At 39.9% G+C, this 19,873-nt stretch overlaps 2 protein-coding genes across 7 annotated transcripts in view; both read left to right on the top strand.

The window, feature by feature from the left end:
• LOC136254133 (synaptic vesicle 2-related protein-like) overlaps nt 1–1,066 on the top strand; it is an 18,661-nt gene extending 17,595 nt beyond the window's left edge. For all 6 annotated transcript variants that reach the window (XM_066046807.1, XM_066046806.1, XM_066046809.1 and 3 more), the window contains 2 exons: nt 639–752; nt 802–1,066. In XM_066046807.1, coding sequence (XP_065902879.1) covers nt 639–752; nt 802–816 — 129 coding nt within the window. In that variant the 3' untranslated portion in view covers nt 817–1,066. The remainder of the gene's footprint in view (nt 1–638; nt 753–801) is intronic.
• A 50-nt stretch (nt 1,067–1,116) lies between these two features.
• Nucleotides 1,117–18,419, top strand: LOC136254134 (probable 4-coumarate--CoA ligase 1). Its single transcript, XM_066046812.1, has 5 exons — nt 1,117–1,243; nt 4,823–6,120; nt 6,173–6,254; nt 17,859–17,999; nt 18,049–18,419. The coding sequence occupies exons 2-5, from the start codon at nt 4,834–4,836 to the stop codon at nt 18,252–18,254; spliced, it is 1,716 nt and encodes a 571-aa protein (XP_065902884.1). The 5' UTR covers nt 1,117–1,243; nt 4,823–4,833; the 3' UTR covers nt 18,255–18,419.
• Nucleotides 18,420–19,873: the final 1,454 nt, after the last annotated feature.

Here is a 19,873-nt window from a genome sequence, read left to right as displayed (position 1 = left end):
GTGAAAATTTTGATTGGCCATAAATATTATGTCAAACATTTGAACAAAAAGATTTTGAAATATTTTTAGTGGGTCAAGCAGTACTACAAATGAGCCAAATTTCAAGATTGTGTGTAATTGCATCCATGAGTTATTAAATGTTTTTGAGGATTCAACTCAACGTGAACATACTATAGTTTGTGCTGAAATCGGCAGAATAACTACTGTTGAATAGTTAGTACATATGGGCTATCCTTTTTGTATACACAACACAACCCGATGACATTCCCTTCGTCCTTGATTCAAAGACCAAACATGTGTAATGTGAAAGAAATGCAATTGAGATACAGTGGACTCTTGGTTATCCGAACCCCAACATGTCTCAGATAGCTAAGTGGATTGTTTCGATAACTGAAGCCTACACATATATGCGTTGAAATACTTTAATGGAACACACTCAAAATACTCTAATAAAACAGTCATCTCTAATTTTGGATAAACGAGGGTTCAGATAACTGAGGATCTACTGTACTCTAATAGAACAGTCACCTTCCAATAGCTGTATTTGTAAATTAGATTTTGTGAAGTATATATGTAACAGAATGTGATGTTTCAATGATGTTATTTAATCATGAATATGTGTGTTATGTTGTTTACAGACAATTGTCCCATACAATGAGAATATTGCCATTGGACTATGTCTAGGCCTGGGAGTGTTGGCATCAATAGCATGTCTCCTATTACCAGTAGAGACCAAGGGACGAGCACTAAGAGTATGTATTGCATGAAAATGCTGTACTGATAATTCTCCATTTTTTATAGGATTCTGGGTCATGACGATGACGACATCTATGAGTAGTTTTTTTAAAAATGAAATTCTCCACTATTTTTTAAGTTTTTTTACCAAGTTTTGTCAGTTGTCACATGTAATATAATTTTGACACATTGCAGTCTCCTCAGCTAAAGATTGTGAACACATTGCAATTGCAGAGTTCACTTCTGCATTCTGAGCACAGAAGAGTGTGCTTTGTTTGTTTATACCTAACTGATAAAAACCTCAAAGATAATGTGCTGGCAATTTGAAGTACCAATTTATCGAATAGTAAGTACAGGCTTGTGGCTGATCTAATGACGTCGCGAAGTGCACGTGTGAATAATAGTGTGCACGTGCGCAGGAGTTGAGGGTGTGATCTTGAGCAGGAATGTTGTGTCGGAAGTTCCTGATCGCTACTGTCCGTTACGGCAACGACTAGACTGACGACAAGTAAGTGGCTACTAATTAATTACAACTAAGGGTTAATAGTCGCCAGATCGCTTCACTGATCAGACGAGTGATCGACAAGTCAAGCAGTGCTGCACGAAATACCGGGCCAGTCGATCCTGGGCTTTTATTATATTGTGTACTGTGCAGGAATCATGTATGATTATAATGCACAGGTGTAATTGTAAAAGTGTCCAAATCATTACAAAACTCAGTGTATGTGGGAGCGTTAACAATGTTCTGGGGTAGATTATTCCATAGTTTAGTCACTGAAGGGAAGAAGGAAAATTTAAAACTGTCCACTCTAGTATTTAGTTGATTAAAATAACCACTTCTTAAAAAGGAGGGATTTTATTCCTTTTAATAATTATAGTGTGTAAAATTTTCCTTCTTCCCTTCAGTGATTAAACTATGGAGTGATTCCTGCACAGTACACAATATAATAATAACCAGCTGCCTAAGTTTTTAGTAGTCTGCGTAGACTATTTCATGGTTAGTCACTCAATCATTATTACAATGTTCGTTACAATGAACACTGAGCTACCTCAATTTTCCCGATATTCATTGTTTATGCATCAGTGCCTGTGGTTCAACTAGTGGTGACTGGTGATGACCCTAAAGTGATATCAGTAAGGTTTCACTACAACACATGAATATGATCAAGTCTTGTTTTTAGCTGTTGATCATCTAGCTACATGTTTGGCTGTTCGTTATTTTTTCATGTGCTTGTTTAGTACCTTACACAAAACAAAGTTGATTTTACAGTTTATCGTCCAAGGTTTTCTAAATTGCATGTGGCTAGATATGATTTCAAAGCAGTTCCTGGCCAGAAATTTTGCTGCAGTTTCAAACCATAGTTAGGGTCTGCAATCCGAAAAATCTACTTTTACAAATTGATCCCTCTACCACTGTGGGATGTTCATTGTAGTATCCCATTGCTAGATCCACCATGAAACCGGAGGCACGATTGTTGTCTTCACAGAAATATCGATTTTAGTATTTCGCGAGATGCAAAATTGATTTTTAAAATTTCGTGCTCCACACGATGGACTAAATAAAACTTGCTACTTAGCTAGATATTATCTAGAGTTAATGTAGTTTAAAAGTACGTACAGTAATAAGCAAATGATTCACTGGGTTTCTGGCACGGGGTTGCTTTCTTTCAAAAATTGGCAAATGAAGCACGAATTTTCGAATTCAAACTGCCCTACCAGCCAAGACAAGAAAAGCCAACTCTTCCTCATAGTAATGTGATAAGGTTGGGTGCATATTCTGTCTATACTGTTAGTCTGGAAAGGATCTGAGACTTCTCACCATCTGGGTGAAGAGTGTTAAAATTTTCATGCGTCATTCCAAGAGATTCTCACACTGGTGCCAAAGTCCTTTCCAGTACTTTTGATGCCACCTAATTTTGTTTAGAATGATGATAAATGATGGTCCAAAACGTTTGGTAGTAGTAGCAGTTGGTGTTTCTGTGATTTCATATGATGCAGTATACCAGCAGCTCACCAGGAGCTTGAATCGAAAATGAAAAATTTTGTGATAAGTTTTGGGATATTTTGTAACATGATGGTGATGTAGGTGATCTAATAAAGATTTGAAGCTGCTATGGAGCATGAGAGGTGAAGCTGCCTCCCGTGGTGCATGGCTTAGAACGAGGCGTGGAAGAAATAATAATTGACAACCACTGCTACCAAACGTCCAGGGACATCTTTTGCCATAGTTTTAGTCAACAATTAACGATTGTTGTGGCTGCAGAAGTGCTGGAAATGGCTAGAAAGTGCGACAATTCTTTAGCGCTACAGAAAATTTTGACACTTGTCACCCAGATGGTGAGAAGTCTCAGATCTTTTCCAAACTAACAGCATAGATAGACTCACTATGCACCCAACTGTATCGAAACACTATGAGGAAGAGTTGGCTTCTCTTGCCCTGGGTGGTAGGGCAGTTTGAAATCGAAAATTCGTATTTTTTGTCTGTTTTTTCAAAGAAATCAGCCCTGTGCCGGGCACCCAGCAAATCATTTGCTTATTACTGTGTGTACTTTTTATTCTGGATATGATCTAGCTAAGTAGCAAGTTTCATCCACTCCTTTGTGTGGAGCACAAAAATTTAAAAATAAATCTTGCATCTCGTGAGATACTAAAAATGATATTTCTGTAAAGACAACAATCGTGCTTCCGGTTTCATCGTGGATCTAGCAATGGGTTACTACGATGAACATTCCACAATGGTAGGGGATCGATTTGTAAAAGTTGATTTTTCAGATTGCAGACCCTATCATGGTGACTACATTTTAATATTCACAATAAAAAATGTAAAAACGAGTAGATGAATTAATTTTAATGTAATTCATGCCATGTACACTTTTTGGCATTCACTGTGCTGTGGTCACATGTGTCTGAGGGGCCTTATCTGCAATTATGTCACAGACATAAAAATGGCTACTTTAGTGGACAGACTTTGTATGGGTGACTGCCAAGAAAGAAGATATTAAGCTCTAACCTGCAGCAGGTATGGTTATATTATCTGAAAGACTAGCGTTACTTTGAAAATCACCAAAAATTGCTCGCATGTGTTCATCGTAATTCTTATAACCATACTTGTGGGTTAGAGCTTGATAGCTTAATTCTTTCATAACCATTCAAAAATTTTCTTTCCATAGTTGCCCATGCAAATTTTACAAAAGTCCTCCCACTATAGTGATTTATTGGCTACTCGGCTGCATGTCATTCACTCTGTTAAAGAAACTGAGTAAACGAACAACGTAACATGTATGCTCACATGATTAAGAATGCAAACAATTGTACAATACAGATATTGCAGTTATAAAGTCATGTGACTGTTGTATTAGAGTGTCTCGATCTTTATAGGTATAAGGTTCTGTGACTCTAGTCTTGAGTTGTTATTGACACTTTAATATATACCACAGAGTAGGACACGGTCTTTTGATATTACTAAAAGCAAACTGGGACCAATACAGATGGGATTTGAAAGTATCAATACATTTCCAAAAAACATCACAATCAACGATATGTTGCAATAGTACAAAACAGTACATGTATGTCAAGATTTCAAGAAAGACTAACAGAATATCTTCCAATATTAACTTGATAATTTGGGCATCTGCTTTTCAAAAAACACAACTATGTATGTAATGTTCAAGTCGATACACCTGATATATTGTGATGCACAATGTATCGATATAGTAAAAATTGTATTGATGCCTGTACCACTGATATAATATTGCTCTTGTGTATTGTGATACAGTGATGTATTGTCCCATCTCTAATGTGTAGGCCTATTATATAATTCAAGAGATCACATGATGACATAGTAAAAGTTTGATGCAATAACATGTTGGTTGTGACTGTAAACTGTGCGTGCATTAGTCTTGTGTGTATGTATACCTTAATTTAGTTAGTTGTAACTAAATTGGCTAGTGGCTAGTTGTAGCCACTAGCTAATTTGCTAGTTGCAAATTGGCTAGTGGCTAAATTGGCTGTGGCTAGTTGTAACCCCTGTAACTAACATTTATATGTGTTGAAGAATATGATCATGTTCTTTTTCTCTCGATTTCAGGTGCTACAACAATGCAGCGGCTATTGTCTCATCTCAAACCAGAAATTGGGTTCAATACTGTCAGGCACTGTTTGCCTCGATCATGTTTGATTCACACATCATCTTGCAAATTTAGCACCCCAACTGGTAGCCAGGATTTAGTTGTAAAGTGTCCATATGGAGACACGGTGATTCCTGAGACGAACTTTTATAATCATGTGTTCCAGCACTTTCCCAAGTATGGCAAGAAGACTGCTCTAATAGATGGTGTTACAGGAAGGGAGTACTCATACAATGAAGTACAGGAGTCAGTGGTTAATATGGCATCTGGTCTAGTGAGGAGTGGTATGCAGAAGGGAGATGTGTTAGCACTAGTTTCCCCCAACAGTGTGGAATTCTGTACAACATTCTTCTCTACACTTGCCATGGGAGGGATCATGAGTACTTGTAATCCAACTTACACTGCAGAAGAGTTGGCCTACCAGTTTAAGAACTCAAACTCAAAGTACGTAGCCACCATACCATCCTTGTTACCAACAATACAAGAAGCGGCCAGTAAGGCAGGTTGTGTAGAGAAGATGATAGTACTGGGTGATGATGGAGGTGTGGGAGAAGGGAAGAATATGATATCCTACCAGAGTTTAGTGAATGACAGTGGATCAAGATTTCCAAGCGACATAAAACTGGACTACAAAAATGATATAGCAGTACTTCCATACTCCAGTGGCACCACCGGCTTAGCCAAGGGAGTGATGTTGACCCATTACAATGTCACAGCTAATATCAACCAACTCGATCATCCACAGTTTATTAATTTCAGAGATCCTAATTGTTGTTTAATGAGCATCCTTCCTTTCTTTCACATCTATGGAATGATCATTGTTCTTGCTTCAGGCTTGTACCAAGGTAGCCCTGGTGTGATTCTGCCTAAATTTGAACCGGAATTGTTTTTAAATGCTATACAGAAGTATCATATCACTGATGCTGCACTCGTCCCACCTCTCATCTTGTTTCTTGCCAAACATCCTGTGGTCAACAACTTTGATTTGTCTACTCTAAAGACCATCACATGTGGTGCTGCTCCATTAAGTGCTGAAGTAGCTACTGCAGCCAAGGAGAGGCTTGGGATAGATGTGATCCGACAAGGTTTTGGCCTCACAGAACTGAGCCCTGTGTCCCATTGCTGTCCTACTGATGTAACCAACATGGGGTCTGTAGGTGTTCCACTTCTCAACACCTTGTCTAAAGTGGTTGATGTAGAGACTGGTGAAGCAGTTGGTCCCAACTGTGAAGGTGAAGTCCTAGTGAAAGGACCACAGGTGAGAACACATATTGTAGCGATATATTTGTTCACATTATTAAGTTAATTAGGTGATGAAGGGTTACCTCAAAAATGAGGAGGCTACCAGAATTACTGTGTCAGATGATGGTTGGTTACACACTGGTGACATTGGTAAGATATCTTTTAGTGAACCGTATGTGAAAGTTGGCATTATGGCAAAATTAAGGCTTAAAAGTCTTATGTGAACAGCTACCAATTGCTGTTTATTGAACCAGTAAATACAATGTCTAACCTTCACGATAGTGTGTCATATGGCCAATGCATCTGGGTGCACGGCAGACAAGTGTGTATTTTACAGGACCAAGAAAATGTGTACCTCAATAATGGCTGAACAGAAATAGCCCATTTTTTTCTTTACAACATCCCTCAGGGTAGGACATCTTCTATACCAAATTTTTGCTAAATTGACGCAGCCATCTTTGAGATACACTCCTTCAAAGTTCATCTTATTTTCTTCGCCTTTTTCTTCATCTCTTCCACATTTATTTTTCTTTTTGCAACTCTTACAAAAATTGCCATAGCTCATGCTAGCTTTATTGAATTCTTTGGTATAAAGAGCATAATTATTATAGTGCCTTTATCTTTCAATTTGTGAACAGATTTGTAAAATTGGGGAAAAGTTACAAGCTATTTTCAAAAATTACAAGTATGATTTTTGTCATGCCTGCAGGGTAAATTACTGACAGAAACAGGTTAAGACTTGGTATGCAGCTAGATTGACCATCATAGCAAAAATGTTTTGTGATTTGAAAGTACCGAGAGTATTAGCTAAGCAAAAACCAAACATGTGAAACAAGCACAATTAAGATACTCTAATAGAACAGTCACCACGAAGTAAAAAACACGAGTTAAAAACATTGAAAAATTGTTCAGGGTTTGAACTAGGCACCTCCTCACCAGATGCTTAAACCCTTTTCCATGCTTACCTCATGTAATTTCTACCTTATAAAGTTCTAGTGTACTATGCCAGAATTTAATTTCAAAGATCTATCCATGGAAACTATAGATTGTTCTAGAACATTCTATGCGCATTGTATTAGATTCTGAAGTGCTCAGAAAAATATGCACTCTATTAGAGTACTGCTAAAAATAGTCAAATAAAATAGGCTATGTAAAAAAAGAAAAGAGTCACATGATCAAGATACTCTAATGAAGCAGTCAGCAATTTGTTGTCATGTCTACCAACTAAACTGCTTATGTAAACTAGTTGAACTTTCTTGCACATGTCAGAAAACTATCAAGGTACAAAGTCTACAGACGTTCATTAATCTAATTAAAATTATCAATGATTTATAATGTGAAAACCAACCATTCATTCATGTACCAAGATGGGACTTGGCTTAATCTGTTTACGAAAATCCATCAAGGTATACTTTTTTCCTATATTCCTCTGTGTGCACAAAGAAGAAGACCATTTCAACAGTGGAATGATGACGGTAAATGTTATTTCTACCTCATCATAAATAAGCAGCCATAAATAAGCGGCCATAAATCATGTGTCCTTTGCTGTATGATGAAACAAAGATTTTCTTACTCTATGAACAGTTGTAGGTTTGAGTTTAGTTTTATTGTAGACTGAAACAATTAAAATGAGCATAAATTTTTTATGTGGTATGCATATTTTACCCAATAGACGATATGCGTGTTCTAATAGCCGTAGAAAATTTTACGAGAATTCGTAATTAATGTATTTCTTGAAATCTCAACGGTGTCACGTATTGAAGGAGCATTTCTTGAGAGCTACCTAACGTACGATTAGAAGAATATGTCAAGACGCCTGTGCTGTGTTTGGGGTTGTACCAATAAAAAGGGGAAATGCCCGGAAGATATCGCTGGAAATCGGCTTTGTGGCTGTCCATTGGCACGAAATCATGGTTGTCCCAAGCCTCAGTATTTAACGATGCACAGTATTCATAGTATGCCCGATCATGTCAAACAAGTTGTCATCGAAAAGATCAATCTTACCAGGCAAGGTGGACGGCAAACTAAGTGGCAGCCTTCTAAGGAAGCTGTAATTTGCAACATACATTATGCAGATTGTAAAGGACCTACCAGAGATGAAAGTGACGTTCTTCCAATTAATTTTAAAAGACCAAGGAACTATCCTGTAACTAGTTCTGCACCAAAAAAGAGAAGGACATTGGAGAGGAAGTCTCCACCAGAGAAAACTACCAGAAGAAGAAGAAGAGCTTCTCAAGCAAAACAACACAGTGAGCAACCATACAGTTCACAAGATTATCAGCCCGGTGATGAGTTTAACAATTTACAAGCTGGCCAACTCACGCAACACAATGCACAAACAAATCACAGTGGCCAACTCACACAAATAAACACAGAGACACATAACAGTGGCCAGCTTACACAACTGATAGCTGACAGTAATCTACACACACAGCAGGTCAGCGAGGAGTCTGATGATACACAATCTGGTCAACTTACACTTCAATGCACTAACACAACTGAGAATACACAGCAGCTCAGTGAGAGTACACAATCTGGTAAACTCACACTACAATGCATTAACACAACTGAGGATGCACAGCAGCTCAGCGAGGAGTCTGATAGTACACAATCTGGTCAACTTACACTACGGTGCAATGACACAACTGTGGACTTAGAGCAGCACAGTGATGAGTTTGACAACTCACCAACTGATCAGCACTCACAACAACAGTGTGAACGGAATGATTTCCAACCGAGCCAAACTGCTTCACACACTGAACACAGAGGGCCAGATCTACCAGTCTTACAAGTGGCAAATCATGAATTAAGAGTTGACTAAAATGTGGAGAATCTAATGAAGGAGAATGAAGAGTTACGTTTAGAAAATATGAAGCTTAAGGAGCATATTCAATATCTTAATACTCATATACAGAGACTTGGTGTTACCTTGCTCAGTGATGGTCAAGTGAATATGTACACTGGAATATCACATAAGCTTTTTGACTGCATTGATCGCTGGTTACAGCCGATGTTGCGAAAGCAAACAACAAGTGAAATGCTTTCACCAACCCAAAGGCTTCTACTTGTTTTGATGCGGCTCCGGCAAAATCATTCACAAAGCAACTTGGCGTGCCGCTTCAATGTTGATCAAAGCTCTATTTCACGTATTTTAAACCACTGGATTCCTCTTCTGAGTGCTCAGTTTAAAAGGCTTATACAATGGCCGCAGACATGCATTGGTCCATCTGTAGCGCCATATGATCTGTTGCCAAACTCAGTAGCTATAATTGATGGCACTGAAATTTTCATTCAGAGACCAAGCAACCTGGCAACGCAGAAGTCATCTTATAGTGATTATAAAAGTCACACAACCGTCAAGTACTTGGTTGCTGTTGATACTTTTACAGGTGTCTTCGTTTATGTTTCTGCAGGTTTCTCAGGCAATAGCAGTGACAGATTCACCATTGAACACAGTGGAATATTGGAAAATCTGAAACCAGGGCAAAGAATTTTGGCTGATAAGGGCTACAATGTACGTGACTTGTTTGCCCAGAAAAGGTGTTTCTTGACAATACCAAGCTTTTTGAATGAAGGCACACTTGCAGCTCAAGAGGCCAGACAATCTCGAAGCATTGCCAGTGTGCGAATAAGGGTGGAAAACGTAATCAGAAGGATAAAAGAGTACAAGATATTTACTGAAACATTATGTAACCGTACAAACAGAAAGATAGTCGATGACATGGTAGTGGTAGTATGTGTGTTGTGTAATTTAAAAGAAAAACTTATAAAGTAGTTATAGTGTACTAATGTAAATTGACTAGCTTTTTAAATACAGCACCCAAATTTAAATTATCACAAAAATAATTGATTACATACTATACAACCTAGACAAAATTTCGATACCCAAAGTTGTCATGTAGAAGTGAGTGAGTTTTTCTTTCATTTCACTCCACAAATCATTATCCGGTACAATCCTTTCGGTGTGCAGGTCCACTTTTGTCCAGACAATAAAATCACAAAACTTTGCACCAGAAAGTGCAAGCTGGCCTATAATTTGAAAATAATAATCATGTGATCGCTTTAACCTTGTTTGACAACCATCAACAATGCTTAAGCAAAATGATGGATCCTCACATGCCTTTTCAATGGAGCTGTCACGATGTTTATATGGACACTTCACTTCTATGATGCTAAATTCTTCATTGCCAAGCAAAATGATACCATCAGGAGATGTGGCTAGAAAAGGATGCTCAACACTTAAGAAAACACCACACTCTTCAACTTGGGTACCAGTTGCAACCATGTATTGCTGTATAGCATTGCACTCATGGTCACATCCCCACTGTAATGCTGCTGAATGTGGAGTTCCATAGTCACCTAAGACAGTTTTTATTAAGGATGGAGGATAGGAGTGTCGAAATTCTCTGTTGCATACTCTCCCAAAATTACTAGATGTAACTCGCCATTGCCTTGCATCTAACCAGAGCGGATTATTTCGCTGACCAACACTCATATTCTGTATCAGCTGCACATCCTCTGCAGTGGGCTTTAATGACTCAACCAAATCTCTTACATTAACTTCACGATCACCACATATCTCGCATAATTTGTCCAGAGGGTCTATTAATGCTGGATTGGCACTCGGTGATGGAAACGCTCGTTGGCTCCTGTCTGATTCCTGAGTAAAGTAATACTGAATACCAGTATCACAACCAGCATCTTCCAGTCCTTGTAGTAAGCCATCTAAAGGTGCCAAGGCACCAGTGTATGAAAAATAACCAGTTGATGATGATTTTCCAAAATCCAGGTCAGCAGAAAAAGATGGTTTCCCACCTTGAGAAGGCCGGGACCATGCACATCTCACACTCGTGCATGCCTGTGATGTGATCTCTGATAACATTATCAGTAATGCAGCAATGTGCACACAGCTTTGAGTGCTGCCAGCAGGACATTTACAGTTACCAGCAACAGGAGTTTGAGTGGCATCTAACTTAATGAATAGGCAGTAGGAAGATGGAACTTGCCTCATGGTGGGTCTGCATTTTGCCTTGACATATGTAAAATCATTGCACTTGGCCTTTTCTAAGTTAAACAAGTGTCCACACTGGCATAAACAAATACCTGTTCGAAAGTTCTTCGTATATCCATCTTTGTGTTTTAGGTTAGTGGAAACACTGTTATCTGAAACCAGTGGAAAGTCATCTGTAGTCCAAGTCACATCATTTGAAAGCTCAGAAAACTCAGGAGGCAAAGGATACTCAAGACGTTGAAATGGCACTGCCTGGATTTGCCCTTCTAACTCATCCATTTCAACGATATCCAAGACCTTCCTAACTAATTGCTCTTTGTTTCCAGAGAGAGGAACCCGTCTCTCTCGTAAAAAAGCCTTGAGCTGATCCACAGTCCATGAACGATACAGTTCACCACGTCCGGCCATTATCAAAATTCCGTATTATTGCGTCATAGGAGTCACGCGAGAATTAGAATATTTACGGTACGTATATCGTCTATTTATTTCAATATGCTTTTACAGCAAAATAATTTTTTTGCGAAAAAGGCCTGGTTTTACTCAGCCAGTCACACACACACACACACGCACGCACTCACACTCACCACACACACACACACACACACACACACACACACACACACACACACACACACACACACACACACACACACACACACACACACACACACGCACACACACACACACACACACACACAAAGCAAAGCCTTCAGCAGCCGTTACATGGTCATGCTGCCCAGTGGTCAGCACTGGGGTACCCGTGCGTTACTCAGGTGCTATGAGTCAGTGCAGGCATACCTCCTGGGGCAGGAATAGTAACCTGCAGGAGGCTGTGCCATGTCTCACAGGTGAAAGTATGGGCACCCGAAGTCCCACCTGGAACGTTTGGGACGTTCAACCTCTCTGGTTGCATTGCTGTTGGGATCACTGTTTGTTGTGGATACATCCCTTACACAAGTACTGTCGTTTGACATTGAATTGGGGATACATCCAGTGGTATTAGCCTGGCGATAGGGTGGTTGGTCTTACCCTGAGCAGTTTTTATGTTGGCAGCTCGTATCAGTCCATCATTCCCTCATAACAATTCTTTAGCCGCTACCAATTTCCATGAGATCCTTGGATTGTCATCATGCACTATATAGTACAATGTCACCTTGTTTGATCTGTTGAACATTATTCCCGGAAGCTCTATGATGTTCTCTGAGTGAGGTGAGATACTCATGTCTCCAGCGTGACCAAAATTGACTAAGAAGAGCTACTTGTAAGCATGCTGTTTGATTCACTTCTGAGTAGTCACCAAAGGTGGGATCATCTTGGTCTTGTTCTGTCACCTGTTCATGAGGAAGAGACACAATACGGCTGCCATGCAGCAGTTGGAGTCAGTGGTTCAAAATCATTTAGTTCACAGGAAACGTATGTCAGGGGTCGGTTGTACAGAATAGCCTCTACCTCCACTATCAGCATTTGAAGGACTGCTAAGGTGACACTTGATCTTCCAAGTACCTTCTTCAGAGCCATCTTAGTGAGTCCAATAAGACGCTTCCACCAGCCACCATACCAGGGAGCACGCTTTGGTATGAAGCGCCACTGAACCCCTTATCTCCCTATCACGTCTGCAAGATGGTCTGACTGTAGGAGTCATTGTAGCTCTTTTACTGCTGCTGTATAAGTGGAAGCATTGTCTGACACAAGGATATGTGGCTGGCAAATCTCCTAAAGGCTAGCAAAAATGTCTCCAAACTCAGATCTGTCACAATTTCAAGGCGGGTTGTGGCACGTGTAGATAAGCAGGCATACACTTTGGATTCTGTGCTGGAGTCTTGTACATACATTGCACCTGTAAAGTCTATTCCAGTAATGGTGAAAGGATCTGACTCACATGTGCAGATCTCAGGTAGGGGTGGAGGGTCTGGGACAGCATACACTGTGTTTACGACAAATTACACAATGGCGTAGTTGTGATTTGATCCATTGTCTAGCAGTGGGGATCCAGAATCTCTGCCATATGGCTGTTAGAGTAGCATTAGTCCCAGCATGAAACAACTGCAAATGTACGCTATGAATGACAAGTGATATTAAGATGTGTTTGGGTGGGAGTAGAATTGGAAACTTAGCTGTTTTGCTGAGAGGGGCGTTATGTATTCTGCCACCACAATGAAGCATTTAATCTTCATCCAAAAATAGACGGAGTTGTCTAACAAGTGGAAGTCTCTTAGTAGTAGATGATGGAGAGGTGAGGCTTGCAATCTCCCTGGAATACAATTCCTCTTGGTATTGCTTCACCCATGTGACCAGAGTATGGTGTAGTTCTAATGGTGTTAGTGGACCAGTAAGCCTCTCCTTTTGTTTCCTACAGTTGGTGCATAAATCTGCAAGATAAGCTGTGACTCCCAAAAGCCTGGATAGTGTGCTATAATTAGATATGTCAATATTATGGTGAATATGTATGGTACCTGAACTCCTTTGAATGGTGGTTGGGTTGAAGGTAGTTGCAGTTACAGCCAATGCTTGCATTTCAATGTTGGGTGAAAGTTGCCAGATAGGCCAACTGTTTTCAGAAGGTAGCCATTGAGGCCCATGAATCCACAATATTGATGATTTCAGTTGTGAGGAGGAGATTCCTCTGCATGGTAAGCAAGTCTGCAGAATTGTCCTGTGTTGGACAGTATCTCCATCATTCTGATCCTGAGAGTTCAAGAATTTGAGTAACCCGATTAAACTACAAAGGCATTGTTCGATTTCTGTCCCTTAATCCAATGAAGGGAAATTTGGCTGTCTGACAAAAGCTGAATGGAAAGGTTGAGAGTAGCGAGAGCTTGTGATATAAAACTGCACTGCTGTAAGTGCACCCATCAATTCAAGTTTCAGTAGAGTGAGTGGCTTGAGGGGAGCAACTCTGGACTTCGCCATGATGAAGGAAGTGTTACTGCCTCTACATATGAAGGCCACTGCTCCATAGGCTGTGAGACTGGCATCAGCAAATACATGGAGCCTATCAGGTTGCTTGGAGGCACCCACTGTAGGGGAGTATTGTCTTTGAATCTGTACACTTTTGGCTTCCTGGATGTTCTCTGCTATGTTTAACCACTGTTTCTGGTCCTCATCAGTTAATGGCTCGTCCCAGTCCACATTGTGTTGCCACAATTACTGCATAAATGTGTTAGCTCTAATGGTCACAGGAGATAACAATCCTAGCAGGTCAAAGATCTTACATGATTCTCTCATTGTGACAAGTGAGGTTATGCTAGGTATTGGTGACTTGGACATGAGAGATAGTGTGCCTGTCTGTGTATCCTACTGTAGTCCTAGAACATTGACTGGGTTGTTGGCATCCACTACCTTGTCCTTAGATGCTTGTTCTGTGAGATGGGGGCTATTAGAGATCCAGCTTCTCAAATTAAAGTTGGCATCTTTCATTATGGAGGAAGTATTGTTGTAGTACAAGACAGCCTCTGATTCTGATTGGCACCCAGACACTATGTTGTCCACACACAGATTGGCAAGCATGTTCTGTGCAGTGGGAGATCTGTACTGAGACAAATGGCAGTGTAAAGCAGCATTCAACATGAAGGGTGAACATGCAGCACCAAACAGGACTACTTTGAATCTGTATGTCACCAACTCACTTTCTGGGTTCTGTGGATCACTCAGCCAGAGAAATCTAGTGTAGTCTCTATCATCTTCATGTAGTGAGATGTGCAGAAAATGCCGTCGATCTCTACGTATGTCTGTGCAAACTCCAACAGGATAAATCCGGAATTGCAGAAGGATACAGCACAAATCATATAATTGGGGTTCACCTGTGAGTAGACAGTCATTCAGACTGGGTTGATCTCTTGCTTGATGACAGCTGCAATCATAAACTGTACGTATTGGAGTAGTCAATGATTCTTTGTGAACAGGGTGATGTGGAATATAATGACATCTCACAGGATTGGTTATATGTTGTACTCTGTCAATGAAGCGACGGTGTTCCTGATCCACTAGAATCTCACTGTACTTGTTAAGTAAAGGAGGGGTTAGTGCCAGCTTGCGGGCCAGTGCTCTAGTGCGGTGGGCACAGGTAGAAAAATTAGTGGGAAGAGGAGGGTGGTTATCCTACCACCGGAACCGAGCACTGTATGAACCATCAGGTAGACGCTCCACATTATTGGTAATGTATGTATCCAGGAAACTGTTGGTGAGTTCATCTTTAGGAGTGATTCCTACTAATTCTACAGACCAGAACTGTTCCAGGTTAGGGGTTGGTTGGGTCACCACATGAAATGTGTTAGCAACTATCTTACCTTGAGTGGTTGTCTTCAAAAGGATAGCCGAGTTTGGATCCCACAGCTGTGGGTCCATTGCCCCCAATTACATGGTCCTCCACAATGTTCCAGTACTAGTCAGCTCCAATCAGTAGGGTGATAAAGAATTGCTCAGCTGAGGAAATTGGATAAGCCAATTGTAGCCTGGCTAGGTAAGGGAGATTGATGATTGCTCTGTGGTCTACAGTGTGTATTGATGCGGCAATTGTGGGAGCAATAAGAACAGTTAGCAGAATCACCCGACTGGAAATACCATGAAGGTTAATTGTAGCAACATCCAACTAGGTAATGCTACTAGTTCCAGTACCAAACGTGGACAGTGAAAGTTCCACAGTGTCATGTGGCTGTACTTGTAGGCAGTCTGCTAGTCCCTTGGTAAGGAAGGAGCACTGGGACCCTTCATCAAAGAGAATGTTTGACTGGATATGTGTACCTCTGGATGAGATGTTGGCTACTGCAGGCTTCAAAAGACAAGTGGTATTGCCTGCCAGATGAAATGATGCTGTAGTTGTTGGTTGAGAGACAATTGTACTCAAGGATGCCTAGGTGGTAGCTGGGATGGTGACAGGGTTAGGTTCAGAGGTTTCCTGCTTCTTCGGACTAGCATCAACACAAATACTTGTATGGTACTTACGATGGCACTTACAGCAGCGATACCGGCACTAACTCTGTGCTTTCCTAGGCAGTTAAAACAGAGATTCTTCTCGGTAACAAACTCCTTACGTGCTTGGCTGCTTTCTAGTGCCTGGCAATCCATGGGAGATTGGGATCCCTTGCAGAAAACACAGGTACGCTGAGATGGTGTACTAGATCGTCCTGTACCTTTGTTGGTTATCTTGTCTGCGCCAGCATAGAAGGCTGCAGTGGGGTGACTACCATGAGGGAAATGACCAGTCATAAGCTCTGCTTCAAACACTCTCACTTCTTCTTAATGGTTTGTTGCAAATCAGTTAGGTTCCATTCATCATGTTCCTTTGTCATATTCTTTCTTGTTGTAGGTGGTAACTTGCTCAAAATGATGGGCACCAGTATGTCTTCATACGAATCAGCAGATGTGCCCAGTTTTGAGAGACTGTGTATGTGCCTTTCAACAGTATCATGGAATTGTTGTAGGCCACTGAGCGTGTTGGAGGGGCTAGGTAAGTTTATGAATGCTTGCATGTGAGCTGCAATTAATTTATGTGAGCTACCATAACGATCCTTGAGGAGTACCAACGAGTGCTCATAATTGTCACTTGTTAAAGCAAATCCAGCAACTACTTGTGAGGTTTATCCACGGAGTAACGATCTTAAATAGTTCAGAAATAGCTGGGTTGTGGTGTACTGCAGCTTCAAATCCATCCTGCCATTCCAGTGCGTTACCAGAGAAGGTAGGTAAATCAAGCCATGGTAACCACACAGTAGTGTTGACTATACGTGTGTCATGCTGTACAGCAGGTGAAGTAGGGGGAGGGACACTGGTATCTGCTATGGTCTCTGTGGAGTGCGTTGTGTCAGACTCAGAGAGAGAGAGAGATGCAGTGCTTGCAGTCTCTGTAGAGTCCTTCTTAGCAGATGCGATTGTTGCTAAGGGTTCTGTGGTATCAGTTGGAGGAATTGGCTTCTTACTGTAAGGTGGAATTGTAGAAGTGTCCAGTGTTTTGAGGCGCCTTTGGAGACATTTCCCTTTCATAATAATTCTAGATATCTCCGTTTGTTCACTGGAACGATGCAACACTACAACACCAGACGAGGAAGACTCAGACACACTGAGCTCATTTCATAATTAGACAGGAAAAAAAGAGCATTCTAGCTGACTTGGACAAAGAAATCGCAACTTGTATTAACGAAGAAGAACTGGAAGCAGAGGTGCTAGAATCAGAACTCCAAACATTTGAGGTGAGCTTGGTGTCCACGACGAGATTGTACAAAACGTTTGAGTTCATCAGCCATGGCGTAGTCTACCTGCAGTCAATCAGCGTCATTGTGAGAAAAGTACAAACAAGAAATGTTCTGTAAATGATTCGCTTGCTTAGTGGGTACCGTTAAACTGCCACGGTACCACAACATTTGGGTAGATGGTTAGAATAAATGGCTAAGACAAATGAATAGCCAGGTCACAGCACCAGAACTGTAGGGTAGTGGTGATAGCAGTAGCCGGTAGCCAGACTTAACCACACTTCATCTTTGATGGATACAGACTGTACAATCAAGCCAGCGAGGAACAACACTATGACACCATCTTATTTATTGTAAGCACATGCCAAACATTACATCATACACTATATATAGCCTACTTAACTAATAATACAGCAGTTAACTGACACTATGCTAAGTTAGTCATGACAGTATATAATACTAGAGCAGTTATTGACTATTGACATGAATGTTGTATTAGAGTATATTTACGTATAACTACTACATGTAACCATGAAGTGATAACTGCATGTTTTGTAGGTTACTATGATGAGAATGGTTACTTCTACATTGTGGATAGACTGAAGGAGTTGATCAAAGTGAAAGGTCTTCAAGTAGCTCCAGCAGAGCTGGAGGCTCTTCTCCTCCAACATCCACACATCTCTGATGTGGCAGTTATAGGTAAAGGGATCACATGATCTAGATGATGTCAGTTGTGTTACTGTACAAGGTGTTGATGATGAGAGATCTGGTGAGCTTCCCCGAGCATTTGTGGTGAGGAGCAGTGATGAGCTGAGTGAACAAGAAGTGGAGGATTTTGTGAAGGAACAAGTAGCAGAACACAAACAGCTAAAAGGAGGAGTAAAGTTTATCAAAGAAATACCAAAGTCAGCAAGTGGGAAAATATTGCATAGGCTGTTGAAAAAAGACAAATAATTACATTATTATGTTGTGCAGCATGCAGCATTTAGATGTGTATAGCATATTTGGTAGAGTAGTTGTATAGTTTTATGTGGCGAATGAACGTGTTGCATTGTTATTTGGCAATGCATATTGAGAATAATTTGTGCATTTACCATAAGACCAAATTAATTTTATTGATGCCTTGTTTTTGTCACCTAGCCGGTAGGGATGCCACGACAGAAATTTTCATGTCACATGTCATAGAGGTTATGCCACGATATAAGCAATTCTTAAAGTTTCACAACTGAAGTTGTTACTTATGAAACTGTATAGCTATTTTGATTCAAACATGCAAAAATATCAACTTAAATATCAACTTAAATATCAACTTAAACATCAGCAATATTAACTATGACATCAACAACCAACATTGCTCATACTTATTTGTCAATTTTTCTCATATTTATTGCATCAAAGTTAATCAAAATGAATGGAAAAGTGTGCATTATTAGGAGATATTATGTCATGACATAGAAGCCTATTCTAGTTCCTTATGGTTTTTCAGAAGGGGTGCCACCATGAACTTGCCCTGCACCCCTTTGTATGACAGCTATGTTAGATAATCTGCGAAATTAAAACCTATTATATTTACCCTATTGAATAAGTTGTCTTTTCCTTAACACATTCCTAATTTTAATAAATCCTTTTTGTGTGTGAGCAGTCCATAACATCTCATAATCAGTTTCATTGAAATATTATGCCTCTGTATAAAGATACATAGCTTAAACCATAGATAGTAGAGTACATGTACTCTGTTATCTATGCTTAAACAAAAGTATACATTTAGTGAAAATTAAAATCGCTAAAATTTGAACACAGTTATTCATGAAGAACTTTCAAATAATTAGTCTGTTACTTATTTTCCATTCAACATGTTTCCACTACAATGGCTTAGTTCTGCACACAGAGCACCACTTGTTTACCAAATACGTCACCTCCTTGGTTCCAGAATTACACTATATTTTACACATTTCTATTTCCTAACAAAATGCACTTTAGCTAGGATTCTAAGATCTTTTTGTGCACTTTTGGAAAAAGCGTGAGACTTACCACATAGTTTGTTTGTTTAAAAGTTAGTTTTTTAACTAGATAGCCACATCACCTCTAATTTGACCTTTGGTGACAATTAAATTAGTCAGATTTTCACCCATACACAATTCAGTATACACTATAGCTTAGTTTCAACTTAATACTCTTGCTCTAAAGAGAACATTAACATTTCCATAGCTTGCACTAAGTTATAAGAGCAGAAGGATCCCTATTTTCATTCATAATAATTATAGTACTTATACACACTACAGATTGCATTTCTGAAATTATTATTAGAGCCTGAGTTAGATATGTGGTATTATTCACACCTATGGCTACCTGTACTAGGAGACTACTTCTGTATATATTCAAGAGATGTACAGTAACATATGTACGTCGTATAGCTATAGTAAAACACTGCCTGTCCAAATCACATTGCTAAAACGGTGGTAATGCCTATGGGATACCCAGTACACTCAAACATGCAATATTTTAGTTATCACCCTTCTCCTTAACTTCAACTGTTACCTAGCATATACAATGTTGTCACAGTGACACTACCA

This window comes from Dysidea avara, chromosome 4 (assembly GCF_963678975.1).
Source record: "Dysidea avara chromosome 4, odDysAvar1.4, whole genome shotgun sequence".
NCBI lineage: Eukaryota > Metazoa > Porifera > Demospongiae > Dictyoceratida > Dysideidae > Dysidea > Dysidea avara.
This window is presented reverse-complemented; position numbering and strand designations above follow the sequence as displayed.